Here is a 22,767-nt window from a genome sequence, read left to right as displayed (position 1 = left end):
ATGCTGCAAGCAATCCAATGTGTGCATGTAATAATGAAATCTGCAAACAGGAACACCTGTTTGGTGAGACCATTTCAAATGGGAGCATTGCAAACACCCAGTGATGGAGGATTGACCATTTGGAGCCATTTGTGCAAGTAGCGAGAGTCAAGGTCTAGATGATGAAAATAACTATTAGAAGTCTAAAGATTCTCATAAATTAATTAGCTCACACACATGGCACTCAGGAAGGTTGAGAAGAGGAGATAGAGCACAAGCAGCATCAGCCTGGATTTGAGCATGGATGCTATCAATGGTACTGACTTCACAGGCCAACACATTGGGCTTTGCTATAACAGTGCGCAACCTGTTCTCTCTCCCAATTCTGATGAAAGATTTTGGAACTGAGACATTAATTCTGCGTCTTTACTGATGTGCCGAATATCCTTATCAAAATCTCGCTACTTACAGGTTTAAATGATGTATTTCCATACTTCTAGAGTAAATTTCTCTAAAACATCTTAATATTTTTTATTAGATTAAAGGCAATGTTAAAACAAGGAAGATGATAGCTTTTATAATTATCCCTGCCCATGCATCAAACGCTGCTCGTAAATGAAGCTTGAAACCACATTTTCAAACACACGTCTTCAACCCCACCCTAATCCATCATGTGTTGATATTTCAATATTTTAAATATGACGTGCGTGATTTTGTGTGTCACAGTGGGTATTATAGTCGTACATATATAACTGTTTTGAACAATATCTGTAACTTTGTGGTCTTTGGTATCCTGGTCAGAGCAATAATTAATGTGTCATCAGACATTATATTTCATGGTAAGTAATCTGACTTGCATTTTTATTGAGGTGAAATCTCTAACAAAAGAGATTGTTCCAGTATTAACTGTAAATAGCATGTTCCAGTCCTGGAACTGGATATCTGAGTTACCCTGAGGATTGCAACCCCTTAAAATTACAGTATAATACAATATAAATATAATTACATTCATGCTTGCTGTGATGAGGTTTAATATAAATGTCCAGCATTATGTTACTTGCATTTGCTAATGTATAGAACAAAAGAAAATGTTTCAATGTTTAAAATGTTATTCCTGCAGTCATTTATATGTATTTATTTTATCATTGGCATATGCTGTTTTAATGAAATACATTTAATTTCTAAAGTTATTTGCCGATATCTTCTCATACAGCAAATGTTGTATTTCTTTTTTGAGGTTAGATATGTATCAGTGGCAAATGAGACCAGGTATCCTAAATGAATGCCCAAAAGACTACATTTCCAGTCAAATAGCATCCAGCATTTAAAGCTTCTTTCTCCTTCCTTTTCATCGAACAAGCTTGGTGATTAATTAAAATTAAATTTAACTTTAGTTAAATTTGTTGTACTCTAATACTGAGTAAGAAGGTTGTGGATTCAAGCCACATTCCAGAAATTTGAATTCAAAAATCTTGGCTGAGTTACTTTTCAGATGCTAAGTTCAGTTTAGCCTCCTGGTGCTATATCTAGTGGACAGAAGAATTTCCACTGCAGCATTTCTAAGAATAAGGGAATTCTTCTCAAAACTGGCAAAATGTAGCCCTCAATTAAACCAAAATATGCAATAATTGTCTGTCACAGTTTGTTGAACACTGCCGCACATAGTTTGTCTGCCAATCTTCTTCTACCATATTGTAAAGAGTAGTTAATTGGATATAATTTGAAGTACAATTGAAGAGTGTTTTATGCAATCTAAGTCCTTTTTTTTGCCCTTGTCTCATCCGATACTTCAGTGCAATAGATCACATTCACTGTCTATGGCTAACATTTAAGGCATAAATCCAAGAACTGGAACAATTATTCATTTCTTCCCGGTACAAAAACCCTAAAGGAAATGTGATGCAGCCATGGTTAACAAGAAAAAGTAAAGACAATGATATATACACAAAGGAGTCAGATTAGGTTATCTAAATTTGAGGATAGGAAGCAGTTGAGAACTCTGCAAATATGGACCAAGAGATAGATGAGAGGTAGTAACTTGCAAACAATCTAATAGCGGATGTCAACATTTCAACAAGTAAGTAACAAAAAAGATAAGTTTGGACAAATGTAGGACAAATGGGAACTGGGAACATTTTACAATGGGGAATAATGACATGGCAGAGCAAGTGAGTAAATATTTCTCATACAGCAAAGTGGTATTACCTATTTGAGAATTTAGATCTGCGACTGCGGCAAATGAGACCTGATACCCTAAATGAATGCCCAAAAGACAACATTTTCAAATAAAATCCGGCATTTAAAGCTTGGGCAGCTGATAAGAACATTGACTTCTCTAACTTCAAGTAACCCTTGCTTTCCCTCTCTCCATCCCCCCCCTTCCCCGTTCTCTGATTAGTCTGACTGTCTCAGAGTACATTTTATCTCTGTTTGCTTTGTTGTTACCTTCTCCCAGCTAACAATGATCTATTTAAAAATTTCCTTGAACTCCATCCCCTTTGTCCTGGTTTCGCACCTTACATGTCCTTATCTATGTATCTCCCTCTCCTCTGACATCAGTCTGAAGAAGGGTCCCGACCCAAAACGTCGCCCATTCCATCTCTCCAGAGATGCTACCTGTCCCACTGAGTTACTCAAGCATTTTATGTCTATAGCCTCCATTTAAAACATTTACAGTATCTCCTTCCTTTTCAACTAACTAGCTTGGTGATTCATTATACACCTTGGGTAAGTTTGCACAAATGTAGGTCCCTTACAAAGAGAAACTGGGAGCATTTATAATGTGGAAGAATGAAGTGGCAGAGCAAATAAATAAATACTTTGATTCTGTCATCATGGAAAAGGACACAACTAACTTCCCAGAAATGCTCGAAAACTAAGTTTGTAATGAAAAACAGGTGTAAAAGAAAACTAGTACATTAGTTAAAAATTCAAGAGCCAAGAGTATTTAATTGGACAGAACAGTGAAATTTTAACTTGCTGCAGGATTGCAGGCCCATTAGTGCAACAAATAAATATACAATAATCAGAATCAGAATCAGAATCACACTTTATTCGCCAAGTATGTTTTGCAACATACCAGGTCAGTCATACAATTAAAAGTAACAGATCACTCAAAAACACATTTTAACATGAACATCCACTACAGTGACTCCTACACATTCCTCATTGTGATGGAAGGCGAAATAAAGTTCAAGTCCTTCCCTTAGTTCTTCCTCGGTCGTGGGCCTCGAGCCCCCGTTGACGGGACGATCTTGACGGCGGCCCTCTGGGCCGAAGCAATCAGCTCCCGCATTGGGGGGGATGTCAGCTCCCCCGCGCCGGGCGATCAAACCTCGCGTTGGGGCTAGTCGAACCTTCCGCGATGTTGGAGCTCCCGACTCGGCCTCAACCGAGACTGCGAGCCCTTGATGGTAAGTCCGTGGTGGTGGCGGTGGGAACGATCCTAGGCAAGGGATCAGCTCCGATGTTAAGTCCACGCCCCACGGTGGGGTTCACGACAGTCCGAGGAGGCTTCCAGCTCCATCGGTGGTAGGCCGCAGAGCCCGAAGAATGTGATCCGAAAATTGATCACATCTCCGGGATGGTAAGAACCTGAAAAAAAGTTTTCCCCGATCCCCTCCCCCCCCTCCCCCCACATAAACCAAACCGAAGTACATTAAAACAAAACTTTTAACAAACTAAAAAATAACAAAGAGAGTGAAAAGACGAACAGACTGCCGGCAAGGCAGCCATCGCCCCGGCGCCCCTGGTGGTCGAAAATCATTAATACAATACATTATCAGTAATACTGGGTAACCAAACCATGATAATGTATAGTGAAGTATGGTGTGCAACTTAAAACAACGTTCATGGTAGATCATTGCTGAGATGGGGTTGTGGGGTGTGGTTCAAGAGCCTGGTGGATGAAGCTGTTCTTGAACCTGGAGACCAAAATTCTCAGCCTCCCATACCTTCCCGGTGGTAGCAGTGATGCGAGTGTGTGGGTCTTTGATGATATCAGGTGCGTTTTAAGGCAATGCATCCTGTAGATCCCTTCGAGGGTGGGGAGGTCAGGACTGAACAATGTTGTCTACTTTCTGCTGTCCACTACGTTCTTGGGCGTTAGAGTAGCAATGTTACAAAATTTTGAGATTTTAAAAATCAAGTCTGTAATTTATCCCATCAGATAAAGCATAAAAATAAGTTTAATTTGACACCTAATTCACTTTCATATCTCAAGTATTTAAAAAGTTATGGCCATTTTCATACTGGGAAATGAGCATCTTGTTCCCTATTGATTTTCTATGGACATAACAAAAAAGCTGTGATCGTGAACAGTCAAAAGCCCATAACTTTCTTAAAAATTAAGAGAACTGAATGAAATTTTCAGTTATCATAGATTGAAGCATTCTGAAACAAATATAAAATAATCTTACTTGGATGACCTGAAATTAAAGCATATAATTAGTTAGTTACCTAATTGTAGCTAATTTCAGACTTCAATTACTAGATCTAAACATCTATCCATTTCTTAATAAATGATTAACATTTTTAAATAGCCTAAATGTCCAAATAATATTCACAAATAATTCACAATAAAACATGATTTTTAAATCTCATTTACATTAATTTATAGGCCAAATGGAAGGAATTTAGTGTTTAATTGCTGTAAATAAATGCCCATTTTAATCAGCTTTCCAGTGGGTCCCTGTGGAACGCGCTGGTTTAGAACGTTCACATTGCGGTAGATTTGTGCCCCAAATGCCGAGAAAAATACTGCGCGATATAATGGGCCCAAATTGAGCTACTCGCAATATTAAACTTTGTATAAAGGGATCTTTAGAAGCCCTTTTTAATGTAAAAATATACAACCTAACTTCTGCTATTTGCTTTATGAGACCCTGCGGTTGCTGGCGGTCGCGGGTTTAGAGATTGATTTTTAAACTACTATAACTATTATTCAAGGCCTTTAAACCTAATAATAGCTTTTGCGACGGGGTCTTCCAGCGATTTTTCGTTAATAATTAACTAGGCTGAACATTTTCGATTGGAACAGCTTAGAGAAAATCGCGTTTTAAACCCGCCCCCTCTAAACGGCGCCAAAATCGCGCACACCCTCAGCAGCAGATCTTCAACGACGCTTCAGGTAGGCTTTGCAACATACCTAGTTAGAGTTACTGAATCAATCGGTAATGCAACGGAGCAATATGCTCCTTGTTTCCGCGCTGTATCTCGAAACTAAACAAAATTAAAAGTCAGGCAACATCTCTGGAGAACATGGATAGGTGATGTTTCGGGTCGGGATCCTTCTTCTGACTTTTGCGCAAACAATCACACACAAATTCATCATTGAAATAAAATTGCACCTATTAATCCTTTCAATAGTGGTTGCCTGTTGGAACTTGCATATTTGATTACTGTCAGAACTTATTTTCTGTGAAATATGTAGAATTTCTTTGATGATCTCAAAGTTTGTTCCAACTCTCGAATGCAGAATCATGGGTGCTATAGCCCGAGGTCACAGGGCAGTGGTGTATGGTCCCAGTGCAGCATCTTTTTGTTTGATGGATGGATGGCTGTTGGGTTTTGTGCCATGAAAGCTGAGATGCTAATTAACATCTTCTGCACTTGGGGTGAAAGATTGCAACCTTCACGTGGTCTGCCCTGTTTCGACAAATGTAATCAACCCAGCATACACAATCAAATAAGATCAAATAGAACAAGTTGTCCTACAACTTTAGGCTGGGCACACCATACGCAAGAAGAAGAAGATCTTCTGTGCTATGGATGGATTGGATTTGGCCTGCATTTCCATGCTGGAGTGGGTAGGTGCTCACCTCCCCAACAAAACACTCAGCAAGTTCGAAGCTGGGCTTCCCCATGTAAGATTTCATGTTGGCTTGAGCGTGCAGTAAGTATCTCAATATACTTCCTCGTCAGCTTTGATCTCTCGTCTTCCCAGAAGCTGAACTAAATGTCCTTCCGTTCCTGATGGTTATTGGCAGAGTTTAAATAACAAAATATCATAACTGAAAGTGCATGAAAGAAAACTTCCTGAACTCATTGAATTAAATTCTTAAAGGAAATCTCACGTCAAAGATCACACAAACACGACAGTATGCCAAAGAGCATCTCACAAATTAATGTCTCCAATACAATGGCAAACTTTCCAAGGGAGAGTCATGCACGTCATTGATCATATTTTTCAAAAAGAAATTACGAAGCGATATGCCTGGTAAGTGCATTTAGGTGAACAATAATACATTTGGGAGATGAGTATGCATATCTTGAGAACAAGTAAGGAAAGTAAATTGCACAGGATTACATATCTCTATAAATCTAAGTATAAGAAATAAAGTGGATGAGCTTGAGGCTCAGATAGAATTTGGCAAGTATGATGTTGTGGGAATTACAGAGACATGGCTGCAAGAGGGCCAGGGCTGAGAACTGAATATTCAGGGGTATACGTCCTATCGAGAAGACAGACAGGTGGGCAGAGAGGGTGGGGTAGCTCTGTTGGTAATGAATGAAATTCAGTCCCATGCGAGGTGTGGCAGAATCGGGAGATGTAGAGTCAGTATGGATAGAACTGAGGAATTGTAAAGGTAAAAAGACGCTAATGGGAGTTATCTACAGTAGCCTGGATATAGGGTGCAAGTTGAATCAGGAGTTAAAATTGGCATGTAGCAAACATAATGCTACAGTGGTTATGGGAGATTTCAACATGCAGGTAGACTAGGAAAATCAGGTTGGTAATGGTGCCCAAGAAAGGGAGTTTGTGGAGTGCCTCCGTGATGGATTCTTAGAGCAGCTTGTACTGGAGCCTACCAGGGAGAAGGCAATTCTGGATTTAGTGTTGTGTAATGAACCGGATTTGATAAGGGAACTTGAGGTTCAGGAGCCATTAGGAGATAGTGACCATAATATGGTAAGTTTCAGTCTACAATTTGTGAGGGAGAAGGGTAAATCGGAGGTGTCAGTACAGTTGAACATAGGGGACTATGGAGTGAATTAATCTGTGGATATAAAACTTTGTAACACATGTGAATTTAACAGGTTTGAATCCTTGTTTTTCATCCTAGATAGACGAGCTAGATGCAGGAAAAATGTTCCCAATGTTGGGCGAGTCCAGAACCAGGTGCCACAGTCTTAGAATAAAGGGGAGGTCATTTAAGACAGAGGTGAGAAAAAACATTTTCACCCAGAGAGTTGTGAATTTATGGAGATCCCTGCCACAGCGGGCAGTGGAGGCCAAGTCACTGGATGGATTTAAGAGAGAGTTAGATAGAGCTCTAGGGGCTAGTGGAGTCAAGGGATATGGGGGGAAGGCAGGCACGGGTTATTGATAGGAGACGATCAGCCATGATCACAATGAATGGCGGTGCTGGCTCGAAGGGCCGAATGGCCTCCTCCTGCACCTATTTTCTATGTTTCTATATTTCTGTTTCTATGTTTCTATGATATGTATTTTAGTCAATGTTATATAGTATTCCATAATAATTGTCGTTGTGGCACACTGGTGCAGAAGTAGAGCGCCAGGGACCTCGGGTGTTATCTGTGCATGTTCTCCCTGTGATCGAGCCCGTGGTGAGTTCTGGAGGTCGGACGAGCCCGCAGTGGGTGCCTGAGGTTGGAAGGGGCTGTGGTGGGTGCCAGAGGTCAGTCGAGGACGTGCCAGCGAAAACAAAGAGGGATCCGATGTGTGTGTGTGTGTGTGTGGGGGGGGGGGGGGCTGCCGAGAACAATAAGGGACCATAGGGGAATACTTTGTAAATTTGTTAGCGCCGTATACATGGCGACTCTTGGCATTCTTTGTGTTTGGTATGCAGAACAAAGATTTTCACTGTGACAAGTCACATGTGATAATAAAGTATCATTCAATCATCCTCGGGTGCTCTGGTTTCCTCCCACATCCCAAAGACATGCAGGATTGTAGTTAATTGGCCTCTGCTAATGACCCCTAGTGTGTAATAGGATAACTAGTGTGAACAGGTAATCAATGGTCAACGTGGACTCGGTGAGCCGAAGAGCCTTTTCCTAATTGTATCTCTAAACTTGTTATAAGATTGGATTGGATTGGATTCCATTTATTGTCATTGTCTCAATTAAGAGACAACGAAATGCTATTTTCCTTACAGTCATACAAATAAATAATTTAAAAAAGCACAAAACCCAGAAGTCCACGACACAACATCCCCACAGCGGCACCAAAGTTCCCCACTGTGAGGGAAGGAACCAAAGTCCAGTCAACCTCCTCGCTGATCTTCCCAGATGTTCACCCGTAGTCGGGGCCTCCCGAGCACCCCGTAGTCGCCGCCACGGGTGGCCCGATGTTCAGGCCCTCTCGCCGGGAATGATGGAACCCTGACGTCGAACAGGAGAACATCCTCAGCGGACTGGACCTCTAAATCGGCCACCTTCCACCGGAGTCCGCGGCTCCCGAAGTCCACAGGACGAGCTGGGCGGAGATTCACACTGGCGACCCCCGACAAAGGGTCGCAGGACTCCGCGATGTCGATGCAGCAGGCCCAACACTCCGGAGCTCCAAACGGCGATCCCAGGTGAGGCATCGCCCGCTCCGCGATGTATCCAGCGCTGCGCCGCCGCTGCTGGAGCTCTGGTCGGTCCCGGCAGGAAAGGCCGCGCCAATCCAGTAGGTAGGCTGCGGGGGGGGGGGGGAGGACGCGACTCGAATAATAGTCGCGTCCTCTCCAGGAAGCGACTGAAGGACGGTTTCCCCCTTACCGTACCCTCTTCCCCCCACATCAAAAAAATGAAAAAAAAACAAAAAACACACTTTAAACATAACAAAAAATAAAAAAGACACCGGACTGAAGGCGGACGCAGCCAGTAACAGCGCCACCGGATGTCCAAGCTCAAACTAGCCTATAAACTTTTGAGCACTCAAACTAGCCTATAAACGTTGAAATATAGTTATCGGAGTGAAGAAATATAAAAATATGGATTAGGATAAGATGATTTCAAAAGATAAAAATGTTATTGACAGGATTATTCTTCCTTATTGATGATTATTGATTACTCTTTCTAACTGAAACCATCTGTGAATACCAAAATGTTTTGAGCATAATCCAAAAGATTAAAAAAATTGGATTTAACATATAATTTTCATTTGATTTTAATCTTTACATATTGTACATTGACAATAGACAATAGACACTAGGTACAGGAGTAGGCCATTCGGCCCCTCAAGCCAGCACTGCCATTCAATGTGACCATGGCTGATTATCCACAATCAGTACCCCGTTCCTGCCTTCTCCCCATATCCCCTGACTCTGCTATCTTGAAGAGCCCTATCTAGCTCTCTTTTGAAAGTATCCAGAGAACCGGCCTCCACCGCCCTCTGAGGCAGAAAAGACTCACAACTCTCTGTGTGAAAAAGTGGCTTGATAAAGTTGGTTAAACATATTATGGCTACATCAGTTTCTATGACATATGTGTGGCGTCTTTGGAAGCGATCCACAACACTGCCATTTGCTGAACTACTGATTGTGTCTGATGAGAAATCTTGGACCTGAAATTTTAATTTTTTCCAGCATTTCTCTGTTCTTATTCCATTGACTCTCTTAGTTAATTTGGGGATTATAATCTTCCCATGCAGTTCATATGTGTAGGATGTGATGTAAATAGATAGCACATAATATGAAATTCAGTGTGGTCAATGGGTTTATGTCTGCATTTCCTTTTATCAAAGAAAAGCCCTGCCACTGCTGGAAATATTGAAGTTAAAACAGAATAGTTCAGTCCACATCCGACAAGGGGATAAGCCAGTATAAATCATTCATCACGCACTTCAATCCTGACAAATGATCACAACCCGCAAAATAAATGTGTTTTAATTTTTCAGATGTTCCTGAACCTGCTCTCCATTTCGCACATATTTTGTTCTCAGTTTTAACTAACTGAAATGGTTCTTGATGATATTATGCCACAGAAGTCTTAAGACAAGAACACTTCGGACCTTTCAACAATGCGTAAGTTTTATAGAGTTGTTACATGAGAGATAACTTGTCTGTTCCTGTCCTCGATATTCATTGCATTAGCAAAGTGCTTGCAGCGTTTTCTGTTTTTTTATTATTGTCTCATTGTACACACGTATTTATATGATGTGAACAAATCTTGTGTGAATCGTTTAAGGGGAGGGTTTAAAGAAAGCATTTAGAAAGTACATCTCAATGAGAGAAGCCAAGGCTCATATTCATAGATTGCAAAATCTCTTGGACAATTAGCGAAGTTTAATTACTGTTATACAACAGCATGGCCGTCTGAAGGAGGGGTGCGTTGGGTGCGACCGCACCCCCCCTTTTTCCCCCCAGAGTAAGAAAAAATCCAGAGGGGGAAAAAAAAAAAAATCGGAAAAAAGATCGTAAAAAAATAAATAAAAAATAAATCAGAAATGCTGCCTGACTCACTGAGTTATTCCAGCACTCTGTGAAATGTCATCTATCCATGTTCTCCAGAGATGCTGCCTGACCCGCTGAGTTACTCCAGCATTCTGTGAAACGTCGCCTATTCATATTCTCAGCAGATGCTACCTGACCCACTGAGTTACTCCAGCACTTTATGACTATTTTCCTTTCACCCATCTACCCAAGCCCACTCTCCCCCCTCCTTTCCTATGTTCCTTTCCACCCATAAACCTCCCTCTGCCTTTACATTTCACTCCTCTTTCAAATATGCTCTACTTATCTACATTCATTTTTCTTCTTAACTTTTTAGTCATAGAATGATGCAGTGTGGAAACAGGCCCTTCAGCTCAACATGCCCACACAGACCAACATGTCCCATCTAAACTAGTCCCACTCACACACGTTTGGCCCATATATCCATCTAATTCTGTCCTATCCATGTACGTGTCCAAATGTCTCTTAAACATTAGGATAGTCCCAGCCTTAACTTCCTCCTCTGGCAGCTCATTCCATACACCCAGCACCCTTTGTGTGAAAAAGCTACCTCTCAGATTCCTGTTAATTTCTGAAATATTGGTCATAAATTTGTTGCAAAAATGCTCCAAAATAAGGCTCAGAATGCATCAGAGAGCATCTAAAACCCCAGAGTTTCCAGGGCCCTTAAGCGAGCCCTAGACCCTGGCATCAAGGGACTTCACGCTTCATGCTCATGATGTGCGCAGCACGCACACTATTTCACACCACATTTTTTTGTAATCCTGTCATGCCACCCCCCTTTTTGGAAAGCTTCGTACGGGCCTGAACAGACTGTAATAAACAATATAAGACATATTTTAACATAACATTTAGCCTCAAATTTTGTATCCTATTTGACCCAAATAAGTTCTTTCATTTTTGGCAGTTTTTTGGCTGATAAATCATGCTTATCCACTGAACTCAATTTGCAGAAAAATATAGACACTTGGAGAGTAAAATTATCTTGACCTGATATCCACCCATTTACCAGTTGTAGATGCATGCATCTGGGAAAGTATTGATTATAACTGCATAGTCTAAATGAATTGTTGTCCCAGTTATGTAAGGCTACCTTTCATTGTGTTGCATGGTGTAACTATTGTGCAAATCAAATAAATCCTGAACATATATAAAAGCTCAAAATAGCCTTACATGGTGACCTTTGGGCATTAGTCAGGGGAAAACTGTGTTTTGGAACCTCTATTTGGAACCTCAAAGCTCAACCTCCCTTCTCTATCATTTCATTAGGCCAGGAGTCCAGCACATCCTTGCTAATGGCCCTTGAGTGCAAAGTACTTCCCCACGTCCTTCACCCCAGCAGCACCATGGGAGTACCTTCACCAGAACAATTCAAGAAGGTGGCCACTGCCACCTTCTCAAAGGGTTTTAAAACTTGGCAAATGCTGGCTCTGTCAATGTGATCCAGAACCAGGGGCAGCACAAGTGTGAAGTTGGAGGATTTAATTTTGATTTTACAGTCTGTGTGGAATTTGCTCTTTCATTGTGTGACTGCATGGGTTTCCTCTGGGTTCTCCCAAAGATGTGAGGGTTCCTCGGATAATTGGCTTGTAAGTTGCCCCTGGTATATAAGGAGCAAGATAACATATAATGAGTGTGAATGGGTGATCGATAGATGTGGATGTGGTGTGGACTTGGTGTGATGAAGGGCCTGCTTCCACGCCGCATCTTTCAATCAATCAATCAAAGTCAGAAAATGAATTAGAAACATATTACGTTGAAAATATAAAATAATACAAGTTGAGCTATCTTAACCTAGAAAATGTACAAAATTGTTAGTGGGGGTGCAACTTTTTAAGTCTGTGGAAAGATTGGATTTGCCGGGGTGATTTTTAAATTTAGCACAGAGAAGGCTGAACTGCGGTAGAAACCTTCATTTAATGGCTATCCACGCAGTATACACATACAAGGAGGGAAATTCATTAATGATAGCAACTCCTCATAATGTCACACAACTTTCAACCTTGGGCTGACAGTGGTAAGGAAGAACAGTGTCTTGGGGATGTCCTTGTAAAGGAGCCTTTCTGCACCAGTTGCAAGATACTATCCATGGCATGCATTGTTTGGGATCTCACCCATCTCCTTCTATATTCAATCACTCTCCCACTGGCCCACCGTGGCTGCAGCATTTGTCTTTAACAAAATACACCACAGCAACTAGTCCAGGATTCGTCCCCAGCTTCACATAACTCCATTACCAATCATGCACCACCATCCGTGGGGTCCCCTCCAGTTTCTGCACCAACCTGATGGGGAAACCTGTCAGCTTCCTTTCCAGTCACTAGATCGCAATCCATTCACTCCCTACCTAGCAGCACTGTAGAAGCACTGGAAGCAGTTCAAGTAAGCGATTACTAACACCTCTCAAGGGCAATTAGAGATGGGTAATAAACAATGGGCTTGACAGCAATGCTTCAATTCCCAAATACAAAGCAGAATTATAATCTTTGGGTTTATTTAATTAGAAGTGTTATATTAATACAGAACGTTGTTATAATTCGTGTCATGACTGTACCCTATTTAAATGATGGGATGATAACCGTTTAATATTTTGCTATGAATTTTATTCTTTATCAGTTTTCACTGCTTTAAGTTAACTATGTTACAGAGAATGTTTGTTATGCGACAGATTCCTCACAGCGCCAGAGACCCAAGTTCAATCCTGACCTCGGGCGCGGTCTGTGCGGAGTTGGCATGTTCTCCCTCTAACCACATGGGATTCCTGTGGGTGCACCAGTTTCCGCCCACATCCCAAAGGTGTGTGGCTTGTAGGTTAATTGGCCTCTGTAAAATTGCCTCTAGTGTGTAAGTGTGGATGAGAAAGTGGGATAACATAGAACTGGTGTGAATGGCTGATCAATGGTCGGAGTGGATTTGATGGGCCAAATGGCCAATTTCCATGCTGTAAAAGATACATTAAATACCTTCAGAAACATAATAATAATATTGGGACTGCATTGAACTCATATACCATGTGGCATGTTGTTATGAAAATTACAAGTCATTTCCTTCATTTGCTGTTACTTTCAGGTTCTTGGATGTGGTAAGTGTGTTTAAGGAAAAATAAGGATCTTACACCAAAGTGTGAATAATTTTAACCTTTCATTACCCCATTTTACAAACAACATCACAGTTGTGATGTGGTTCCTGTTTTTTGAAATTATATTGAATATCTTTTACCATGTAATTAATGTTTGCATTAAAAGTCTGTGCCTCTTTCAGGTTAGTTATCTCAACTAGTTTTATAAGTTTTGGAAATACAGCAAGGACATTGGCCGTCTGGTCTACTGAGTCCACCCTGACCTTTGGTTACACTAGGTCAAAGTCATTCCACTATCTCATCCACTCCCTACTCATTAAAGGCAATTTTACAGAGGCCAACTAACCTACAAACCCACACATCCTTTGGATGTGGGAGGGATCTGGAGTACCTAGGGAGAACAGAGACAGAGAACTCTGCACAGACAGCACCCTAGGTCAGGGTTGAACCCGGGTCTCTGGCTCTGTGAGCCAGCAGCTCTCTACCAGCTGCGTTACTGAGGCATTCACTGTATTCATAAGAACATGAATGAGAATATGAGCAGGGGTAGACTATGCGCATTTTGTGCCTCCTTCACCTTTCAATAAGGTCATGCCTGATCTTCATCTGATCTCGGCCTTGTCTCTGCTTTCCTACCTGTTATGTATAATTCCAAACTCCTAAAACAAGCTTATTGCAGGAATTTGGTCTAGTCAGTGAATTCTTCTGCATGAGCCTCACTCTATTTATTGAATTAATGTATGTGCTGATCCACATATTTTTAGGGTGCAAAAATGGCTTAAAATGTTGGTTGGAACACAAAGCAAGCTGCTGGAGGAAGTTAGTAGGCCAGTTATCATCCATGGTGGCAGAAGGGTGGTCGACATTTTGTGTGTATCAGGAGTGATTTCCATTGAATGTTAGTTTACTGGAGTTGAGATTATTTGAAACATGTTTTCATGCTGCACAAGCAGTTACAGTGACAGACACAACGTGCTGGAGTAAATCAGCAGGTCAGGCAGCATCTCTGGAGAAAATGGGTGGGTGACATTTTGAATCGGGACCCTTCTTTAGACTTCTAGCATTCTAAAGAAGGGTCCTGACCCGAAACATCACTCATCCTTTTTCTCCAGATATGACCCGCTGGGTTACTCCAGCACTTCGTGTCTATCTTGGTACAAACCAGCATCTGTAGTTCCAGTGAATTAGTAAACAATTTGGAACTACCAGTCTCAGCAAACAAAATTGTCATTTGACCCAGCCATGGTAGCTTTTTGAGGAAGGGAACTTCAGATTTAAATTGCTCTTTGGATGAAGAAGCATTTCCTGATGACTCCCTGAATGGTTTAGCTTTAGTTTTAAATCTCACACTCGCACGTTGGAGTCTCCCACAGGCGGATATAGTTTTTGTGTATTAAACCTTTCAATGATCTGAGCACTAATTAGATCATCCAAGTTCTAAGCGTAGGGATTTACAAACCTAGTTGTTGCAGTTATATAAGATGTTGGTGAGGCCACATTTAGAGTATAGTGTTCAGTTCTGGACACCATGTTATAGGAAAGATGTTGTCAAGTTGGAAAGGGTGCAGAGAAGATTTAAAAGGATGTTGTCAGGACTCGATGGTCAAAGCTATAGGGAGAAGTTGAGCAGGCTGGGATTATATTCCTTGGAGTGCAGGAGGATGAAGACTGATCTTGCAGAGGTGTATAAAAACATACAAGGAATAGATATGGCAGATGCACAGATTCTCTTGCCCAGAGAAAGGGAATCGAGAACCAGACGACAGAGGTTTAAGGTGAGGGGGGAAAGATTTTATAGGAAGCTTTGGGGTAACTTTTTCACACAAAGGTTGGTGGGTGTATGAAACAGGCTGCCGGAGGAGGTAGTTGAGGCAAGAACTATCACACATTTTGAGAAGCAATTAGACAGGTACATGGATTGGACAGGCTATGAGGGATATGGGCCAAATACAGGCAAGTGGGACTAGTGTACCTGGGACGTTGATCAGTGTGGGCAAGTTGGGCCGAAGGGCCTGTTTTCACACTATATGACTCAATGACTCTATGCAGCAAATTATATGTGAATGATTTGGGCAGAGTTAGTTTTTGTTTTTTTGCAATCGTGGTATAATTAAGAAATATTGACATGGAATTTGGGGATGTTTTGTGTGATTTTCAATTATTAACAGATGAAAATATGTGCATGTGTCCTGTATCATATATCTGAATTTATGGCAACATTCCCATTCTGGACTGGGAATCCAAAATCTCATATTGTTCACCTTTGTGCACCATTTTGCTGCATTGAAAGTCATGAAACAGCATCTCTATCTGAAAAAGGGTCCCAACCCGAAACATCGCCTGTCCATTCACTCCACAGTCGCCTGACCTGTTGAGTTCCCCCAGCTCTTTCTGTTTTGCTCAAGATTCCAGCATCTGCTGTTCCTCGTGTCTCCACCTCTTTCTGTTGTTCGATTGACTCAAGTCATAAACTGAAAATGAACTTTCAATGGATAATCCAAATTTATCATCCTGGAGCTGGTTGATGGTAAAATTAATATGTATTTAGAAAACTCCATCATTCACATAATTCAGTCAAGTCAAGTCACATTTATTTATATAACACATTTAAAAAACAACTCTCGTTGGCCAAAGTGCTTTACATTTGTTATAAGAATAGTATAAACAAACAAACTACATACATATATACATATAGCCCTCGCTCAGTGGACGTCAGGAAAGGCTTGGGAGTATAGATAAGTTTTTAGTCTTGACTTAAAGGAGGGGGCAGTTCTGATGGGAAGAGGGATGCTGTTCCACAGTCTAGGAGCTGCAACTGCAAAGGCACAGGAATACATCCATTTAAAGGGTAAACTAAATAATCAAGAAACAATGATGTTGCTTCAAAGCTTGAAATATCAGTAATTGTGAGTTACTACTAGAAAGGGGAAATATTTCCAGCAGAAGACTGTTTCTTGTTAGCATATAGACTATCCAAAAAATAAGCATTGTTTCTACTTTAGTTCTTCTGTTTAACACTAGTGTTGCAGTGGCAAGAGCTGAGTTTTATTTCCTGTTTTTTAGAAAAGTGTATGTCATGATTTGCCGTAGAATTATGAATCCTATCCTTTATTTATGACTGCACAGCTGTGCAGTTTGTAATGCTAATGACCAAAATTGTGGGTTTGTGGTGATCTTTTTCGCAAGACTTGTGCCGAGACATTCTAACGGCTGAGAAACTTGTATTGAAATGACTCAGGGAAGGGAAGGTGCCTGTTTCACATTGGACAGAGGGAGACTGATTTCTTTAGACATATCTTTTACTCTTATATGTGATATTTTTTTTTTGCCAGGATGGAAAAATCAAATACTAGAGGGCATAGCTTTAAGGTGAGAGGAGCAAAGTTTAAAGGAGTTGTGCGGGGGCAAGTTTATAACACAGACTTAGTGAGTGCCTGGATCGCGCTGACAGGGGTTGGTGATAGAGTCAGATAAAATAGTGGTCTGTAAGAGACTTTCAGACTGGCATATGAATCTGCAGGGAATGGTGGGATATGGATTATGTGCAGGCAGGTAAGAGTTGGTCTTGACATCATGTTCGGCACAGGCAATGTGGGCCAAAGGGTCGGTTCTTGTTCTGTACTGTTCTATATTCCATTTCATGTGCAAGGTAGCCTGCATGTTAGCATTGTGAATACTGGTCCTTCTGTATGGTTTTGCAATAATTATGATTTACTTCTAAAGTCATTGAAAAGAGCCAAGTTTTCATGCGTTACTGTATAATCTTGAAATGGTGATGCTCAATGAGAAAATGCTTCACGCAAAAGGGCAGATATGGGTCAGCTTTTGTTCGGATTGGTGGAGAAAAATGGCAGTAGACATGGGCAGCACAGTGGCATTGTGGACGTCACAATGGCACTGCGTAGAAATGCTGCCTTACAGAGCCAGAGACCCAGGTTCGATCCTGACTACAGGTGCTGTCTGTACAGAGTTTGTACATTCTTCCTGTGACAGCGTGGATTTTCGCTGGGTGTTCCAGTGTTCTCCATGCTCAAAAGATGTTTAAGTTTCTAGGTTAATTGCCTTCGGGAAAAATGATTAAAACATTTTTCCCTGGTGTTTAGGATAGTGCTAGTGTACGGGGTGTTCACTGGTTGGCGTGGACTTGATAGTGTGAAGGGCCTGTTTCCGCACTGTATGTCTAAAGTCTAAAGATGCCATTTGGATTTGACCTTGATCTCAGGAATAGTGTAGGCTCATTGGGCCAAACTGTGGTCTGTGGCAGTGAATATTTTATGAGATTACATTCAATTAGTGAAAGAGGAAATAAAATGCATGGATTTCTCAGTTCCTGAACTCTGTCCGTTTTGATAAAAGCACCATTGCCCTAAAGATGTGTGCTGTAACATACAGGGACAAACTTTTTTCCACAGTGGTTGTCAGTGATTGGACTTTTCCTGCTTATTTATGTCAGGAAGCTGACACATTTCCTCCATGCTGTCTCCCTGGTACCACTGAATGCATCATTAACAGCTTCATCTGTGAATCACATAAACAAATGTGAGCCAAATAGAAATAAATCCTCAGATGGCGATGACAGTATTGCAAGCATCTTAGAGCCTCTTCACAAGTTCACGTTTACAAGTTCTAGGCATAGAACTAGGCCATTTGGCCCATCTAGTGTACTCCGCCATTCAATCATGGCTGATCTCTGCCTCCTAATCCAATTTTCCTGTCTTCTCTCCATAATCCTTAACACCCATTCTAATCAAGAATTTGTTTTTCTCTGCCATAAAAATATCCACTGACTTGACCTCCACCAGAGCTGCCAACTCTCACGCATTGAGCATGAGAATCACGCATTTCACCCGATTCTCACGCTCTCATGCTGATCACAGAATTTCTCACGCTCTGTCATTAGAAATTCTGTGATCAACGAGAATTTCAAAACTAATATCAACTGCATGGGCCGCAGGTGTTGGAGAGCCGGGGCGGAGGGAGCGATGGAAGTAGAAGCAGTGGCGGGGGCAGATGCAGACGAGGAGCCGGGGCTGGCGGGTGTTTGACGGGCTGGCGAGTCGCTCACTGCAGCTCCAGGCATGGAGCAGCCTCAGTGCAAGAGTCCTGGGCCGTCGGAGGCAACGGAAGCATTGTGCCGCTGCCATGAGAGTCTCTGTGCCGAATTCGCCCTGGTGACCGGCATGGACAGGCTGCGGCTCGGTGCATCCTGGAGGACAACCAGGGCTGCTGGAAGTAGGTACCAAGCACTGGGTGGAAGATAGTGGCTGTCAAATGGGGGTGGTTGGAGAAAGCATCCTGCTTGCCTGTTAGATTTTCACTTACTGTAACTGCAAGAAAAATGTTCCCGATGTTGGGGGATTTCAGAACCAGGGGTCACACAGTTTAAGAATAAGGGGTAGGCTATTTAGGACTGAGATGAGGACAAACTTTCTTCACCTAGAGAGTTGTGAATCTGTGGAATTCTCTGCCACAGAAGGTAATGGAGGCAAATTCACTGGATGTTTTCAAGAGAGAGTTACATTTAGCTCTTGGGGCTAGCGAAATCAAGGCATATGTGGAAAAAACAGGAAAGAGGTACTGATTTTAGTTGAACAGCCATGATCATATTGAATGGCAGTGCTGGCTCGAAGGGCCGAATAGCGTATTCCTGCACCTATTTCTATGTTTCTATGCTTGAGTATATGGCAATAAAACTCGACCACTTGATTTTGAAGTATTTATGCATGGTGGAGGTATAATACAGTGAGAAAACAGGCCATTCGGCCCAACTTGCCCACACCTGCCAACATGTCCCAGCTACACTACCTGCTTTTGGTCCATATCCCTCCAAACCTGTCCTATCCATGTATCAGTCTAACTGTTTCTTAAATGTTGGGATAGTCCCTGCCTCAACTACCTCCTCTGGCATCTTGTTCCATGCACCCACCACCCTTTGTGTGGAAAAAGTTACCTTCAAAAGTTACCTCTTAAAAATACTTCAAACAAAAAACATTGAAATCATACTTCTACAGTGCACTAAAACATGATTTTAATACATCAAATTTCAAAAAGTCCCAGTGATCAGTGATCGCTCAGCCCCCCCTCTTTCAAAAATACTCCGCGGCCCCCAGGTTCAGACGGAGAGCACTGCCAGATGTGAATGGGGAACTGAGGCCAGTTGTCCTTGATGTCTGGATCCCAATGCTCAGCGCTTCGTGTTTCGAAGTTGGCTAATGTTATTGATTTGTAATTAGTCTGATTTGTAATTAGTTGACAAAACCTAAATTTATTCATCCGGAATATCCAGGGGGATGGGATAAGTGTAATATTAAAATTACATGCAAGGTGTCAGGCTGTCTGTCACAACACACAGAGCATATAACCCATTATTTCCTTCAGTTAAATATTGGGAAGGTAGTACTATTGTCATTTGCCACTCAACTATTATGTTTGTTTACCTCACTGACTATTTCTAAACCCCCCCCCCACCCCACAAATTCCTTTGACAAGTTGAATAGAAATGTCCCCAATCTCATTGTTTTATTAATTGAACATGTAAACGAACATCCTCAAGGAGTGTAATCAGATGGAAACTGATTCAGATGCGATGTTTAACAGCTTGTTCAAAGAAGGGGCATATTTTAAAGAAGTGATAGAGATACTTGCAGGGGAATGTGTGAGGAGGTTATTATTTGTCTTTAGTTTTTAGCTTGAACCAGGACATCTGAAGATTCAAAGTAATTGTGCTGATACTGACTCTGACCAATCATGTAATGAATATCATCCATTCCAGAGGTTTTATTTTTCTGATGCCATTTAAACGTCACTTGGATTTCAATCACTTCAATGTAAAAGTAATTGGGAATGGGGAGCATTGGAACAAAAATTTGCCCTTTGTACATATTAACTGTAATATAATAATGTATGCATGTTGGTAGGTGCAATCAAAATAAAGATCTGTTTATCATTGTTGTGTTATGAATACCACAGAAAATATTATGTACTCTCAAGATTACAATAAATAGAATATTATTGGGGGTGAAAATGACTTCGGGACAGTTTGTTAAGAAAATTAAGGAAATTGTTACAGAATACTTATACAGCTGAGTGAATATAATTTTATGGATGAGAAATTGTTTTCAACCAATTGATGACTTATTTGACAAAGTAACTAGCATGTTAGATAACAAGGAAGGCAATGGATGTAGCAAATTTTGTTATTCAAAATTTGGTCCGTGAGGTGCCCCATAAAAGATTATTGCATTAGATAAGCATCTGTGGACTTGAACGTAATAGGTTAAGTCCAGGGGCTTCATGTGTGGGCCAGATATATTGTCAGTGCAGAGGGACTAGGAGCAAGGCCAAGTGTGCATCCAGAGTCAAGGTCTGGAATAGTACTAGGTGTGCAGTCAAAGCTGGGACAAAGGGAGCGTTCAGCACTGGGAACCAAAGCAGGTAAGCAGCTATGATCAGGGTAGAATAGGGGGGTAGGTGCAAGGCTGGACTCAGGGTCAGGAATGAGAGAAGGTATGCAACTGGAGTCAGGGTCAGGAGTAGTATCAGGTGTGCAGTGAGACCCAGGTTGATCAACATGGGCCAAGTGTTTGATTATAATCTGATTTCCATACATGAATACACTAAGATCATTCATATGCTGCACCTGTTGATCAGAGCCTGGCTCTACTGTGGAATGTAATTAGGAATGCAATTTAGCCGAACCTTATTCATTGCTAATCCAATTTAAAGCATAAATATTGCATTCAAGTGTAAGTTAAAAGACTCGCAACAATATGCACCAGATTGCACAATTTCAAGCTAAGAATTGCAAAAGCTCCATATCCCCCCTCGGTTGCTACACTCCCTCAGGCTTGGTCTCGCAATTTCTCACTCCCAACTCTCACCCAATGTTTGCAGCCCTGCCTCCACAACCCTGTGTGGCAATGAGTTCCACCGATTAATTACCCTCTCACTAAAGAAGATCTTCCTCATCACCATTCTAAAAGAGCACTATTTAATTCTGAGGTTAAGTCCTCTGGTCCTAGACTATCTCACAAGTGGAAACATCCTTTCCACATCCACTCTATCTATGCCTTTCATTATTCTGTTGAGTGTAAAAGTACTTAAAAAACAGTTATTACCAATTTCGGTTGCATGCTATCCAGGCAAAACATACCCTAATAAGTACATCAGGTAATGCATGAGGGAAAATAAATACAGTGCAGAATGTAATGTTATGGATAGGACAGGTTTGGAAGGTTACGGACCAAGTGCAGGCAAGTGGGACTGGGATAGCTGCGGCATTGTTGGCCGGTGTGGGAGAGTTGGGCTGAACAACCTGTTTCCACACTGTACTGCTCTGTAACTCTATGACTTTACAGGATAACATTAGTAATTCTGACTGTCGTAGAATGGAGATTTTAAAGTGTAGAATGATTGTAATAGATGTCAGTAGATCCGCTGGGGCCAGTGCACAAAGAGCGATATCATAGAGCATGAGAACAGACCCTCCGGCCCAACTTTCCCATTCATCCCCATCCAAAGTAGTCCCACCTGCCTTCATTTTGTCCATATCCCTCTAAACCTTTCCTATCCATGTACCTGTTTAAATGTCTTATAAATGTTGTTATATTACCTGTCTAGACTACCTCCTTTGGCAGTTTGCTCCATATAACCACCACCCTATGTGTGGAAAGGTTGCCCCTCAGGTTCCTATTAAATCTTTCCCCTCTTACCATAGCCTAGGACCTCTGGTTCATGATTCCCCGTCTCTAGGTTAAAAACCTAGCCTATCTATTCCTCTCTTGTGATCTTATACACCTCTATAAGATCACCCCTCATCCTGCTGCACTTCGTGGAATAAAGTCCTAGCCTGCCTGACCTGCCCCTATAGCTCAGGCCCTCAAGTCCTGGCAACATCCCTGGAAAGCTTCTCTGCACTCTTTCTTGCCTAAGCTTAAGTCGCTATGCATGTGCTGATCTTATCATTGCCTTCACCTGTCCAGTGATGAAAGCTGCTGTGAAAGATGAGCGGAGCACCATTTTGCAGAAGGATATTAAGCAGCATATGTTGTGGTGTGGTTTGGTGATACTTGTCTGTGAGTTGGTGAGGGAATTGACAGCAGCAGTGTGTTGGAGCAGAGCTTAGGTGCCTCTCTTGTGGCGCCTTGTGAGAGAGCTCTGAGATCCAGCCAAGCCAGCAAAGGAAAGCCTTGGATTTCCTCCTGGGATGTGAGAAATCTATCTCTACTTATGATCTGCCATCAGGATTAAATACTTAATTTTTGGCATGAAAGGGAAAATTATGGAGAAGGGAACTTTAAGAGGAAA

At 41.6% G+C, this 22,767-nt stretch overlaps 1 protein-coding gene across 4 annotated transcripts in view; it reads left to right on the top strand.

Annotated features, from left to right (window-relative positions):
* Nucleotides 1–22,767, top strand: part of LOC116979018 (interleukin-6 receptor subunit beta-like) — a 75,728-nt gene that overhangs the window by 8,656 nt on the left and 44,305 nt on the right. For 3 of the 4 annotated variants that reach the window (XM_033030427.1, XM_033030402.1, XM_033030411.1), the window contains exon 2: nt 9,827–9,953. In XM_033030427.1, coding sequence (XP_032886318.1) covers nt 9,950–9,953 — 4 coding nt within the window. In that variant the 5' untranslated portion in view covers nt 9,827–9,949. Of the gene's footprint in view, nt 1–706; nt 819–9,826; nt 9,954–22,767 lie in introns of those variants that run through there. The other variant, XM_033030419.1, reaches the window with a different exon arrangement.

This window comes from Amblyraja radiata, chromosome 1 (genome assembly GCF_010909765.2).
Source record: "Amblyraja radiata isolate CabotCenter1 chromosome 1, sAmbRad1.1.pri, whole genome shotgun sequence".
Lineage (NCBI taxonomy): Eukaryota > Metazoa > Chordata > Chondrichthyes > Rajiformes > Rajidae > Amblyraja > Amblyraja radiata.
Note: the sequence above shows the minus strand (reverse complement) of the source record. Positions and strands in the feature narration are given on the sequence as shown.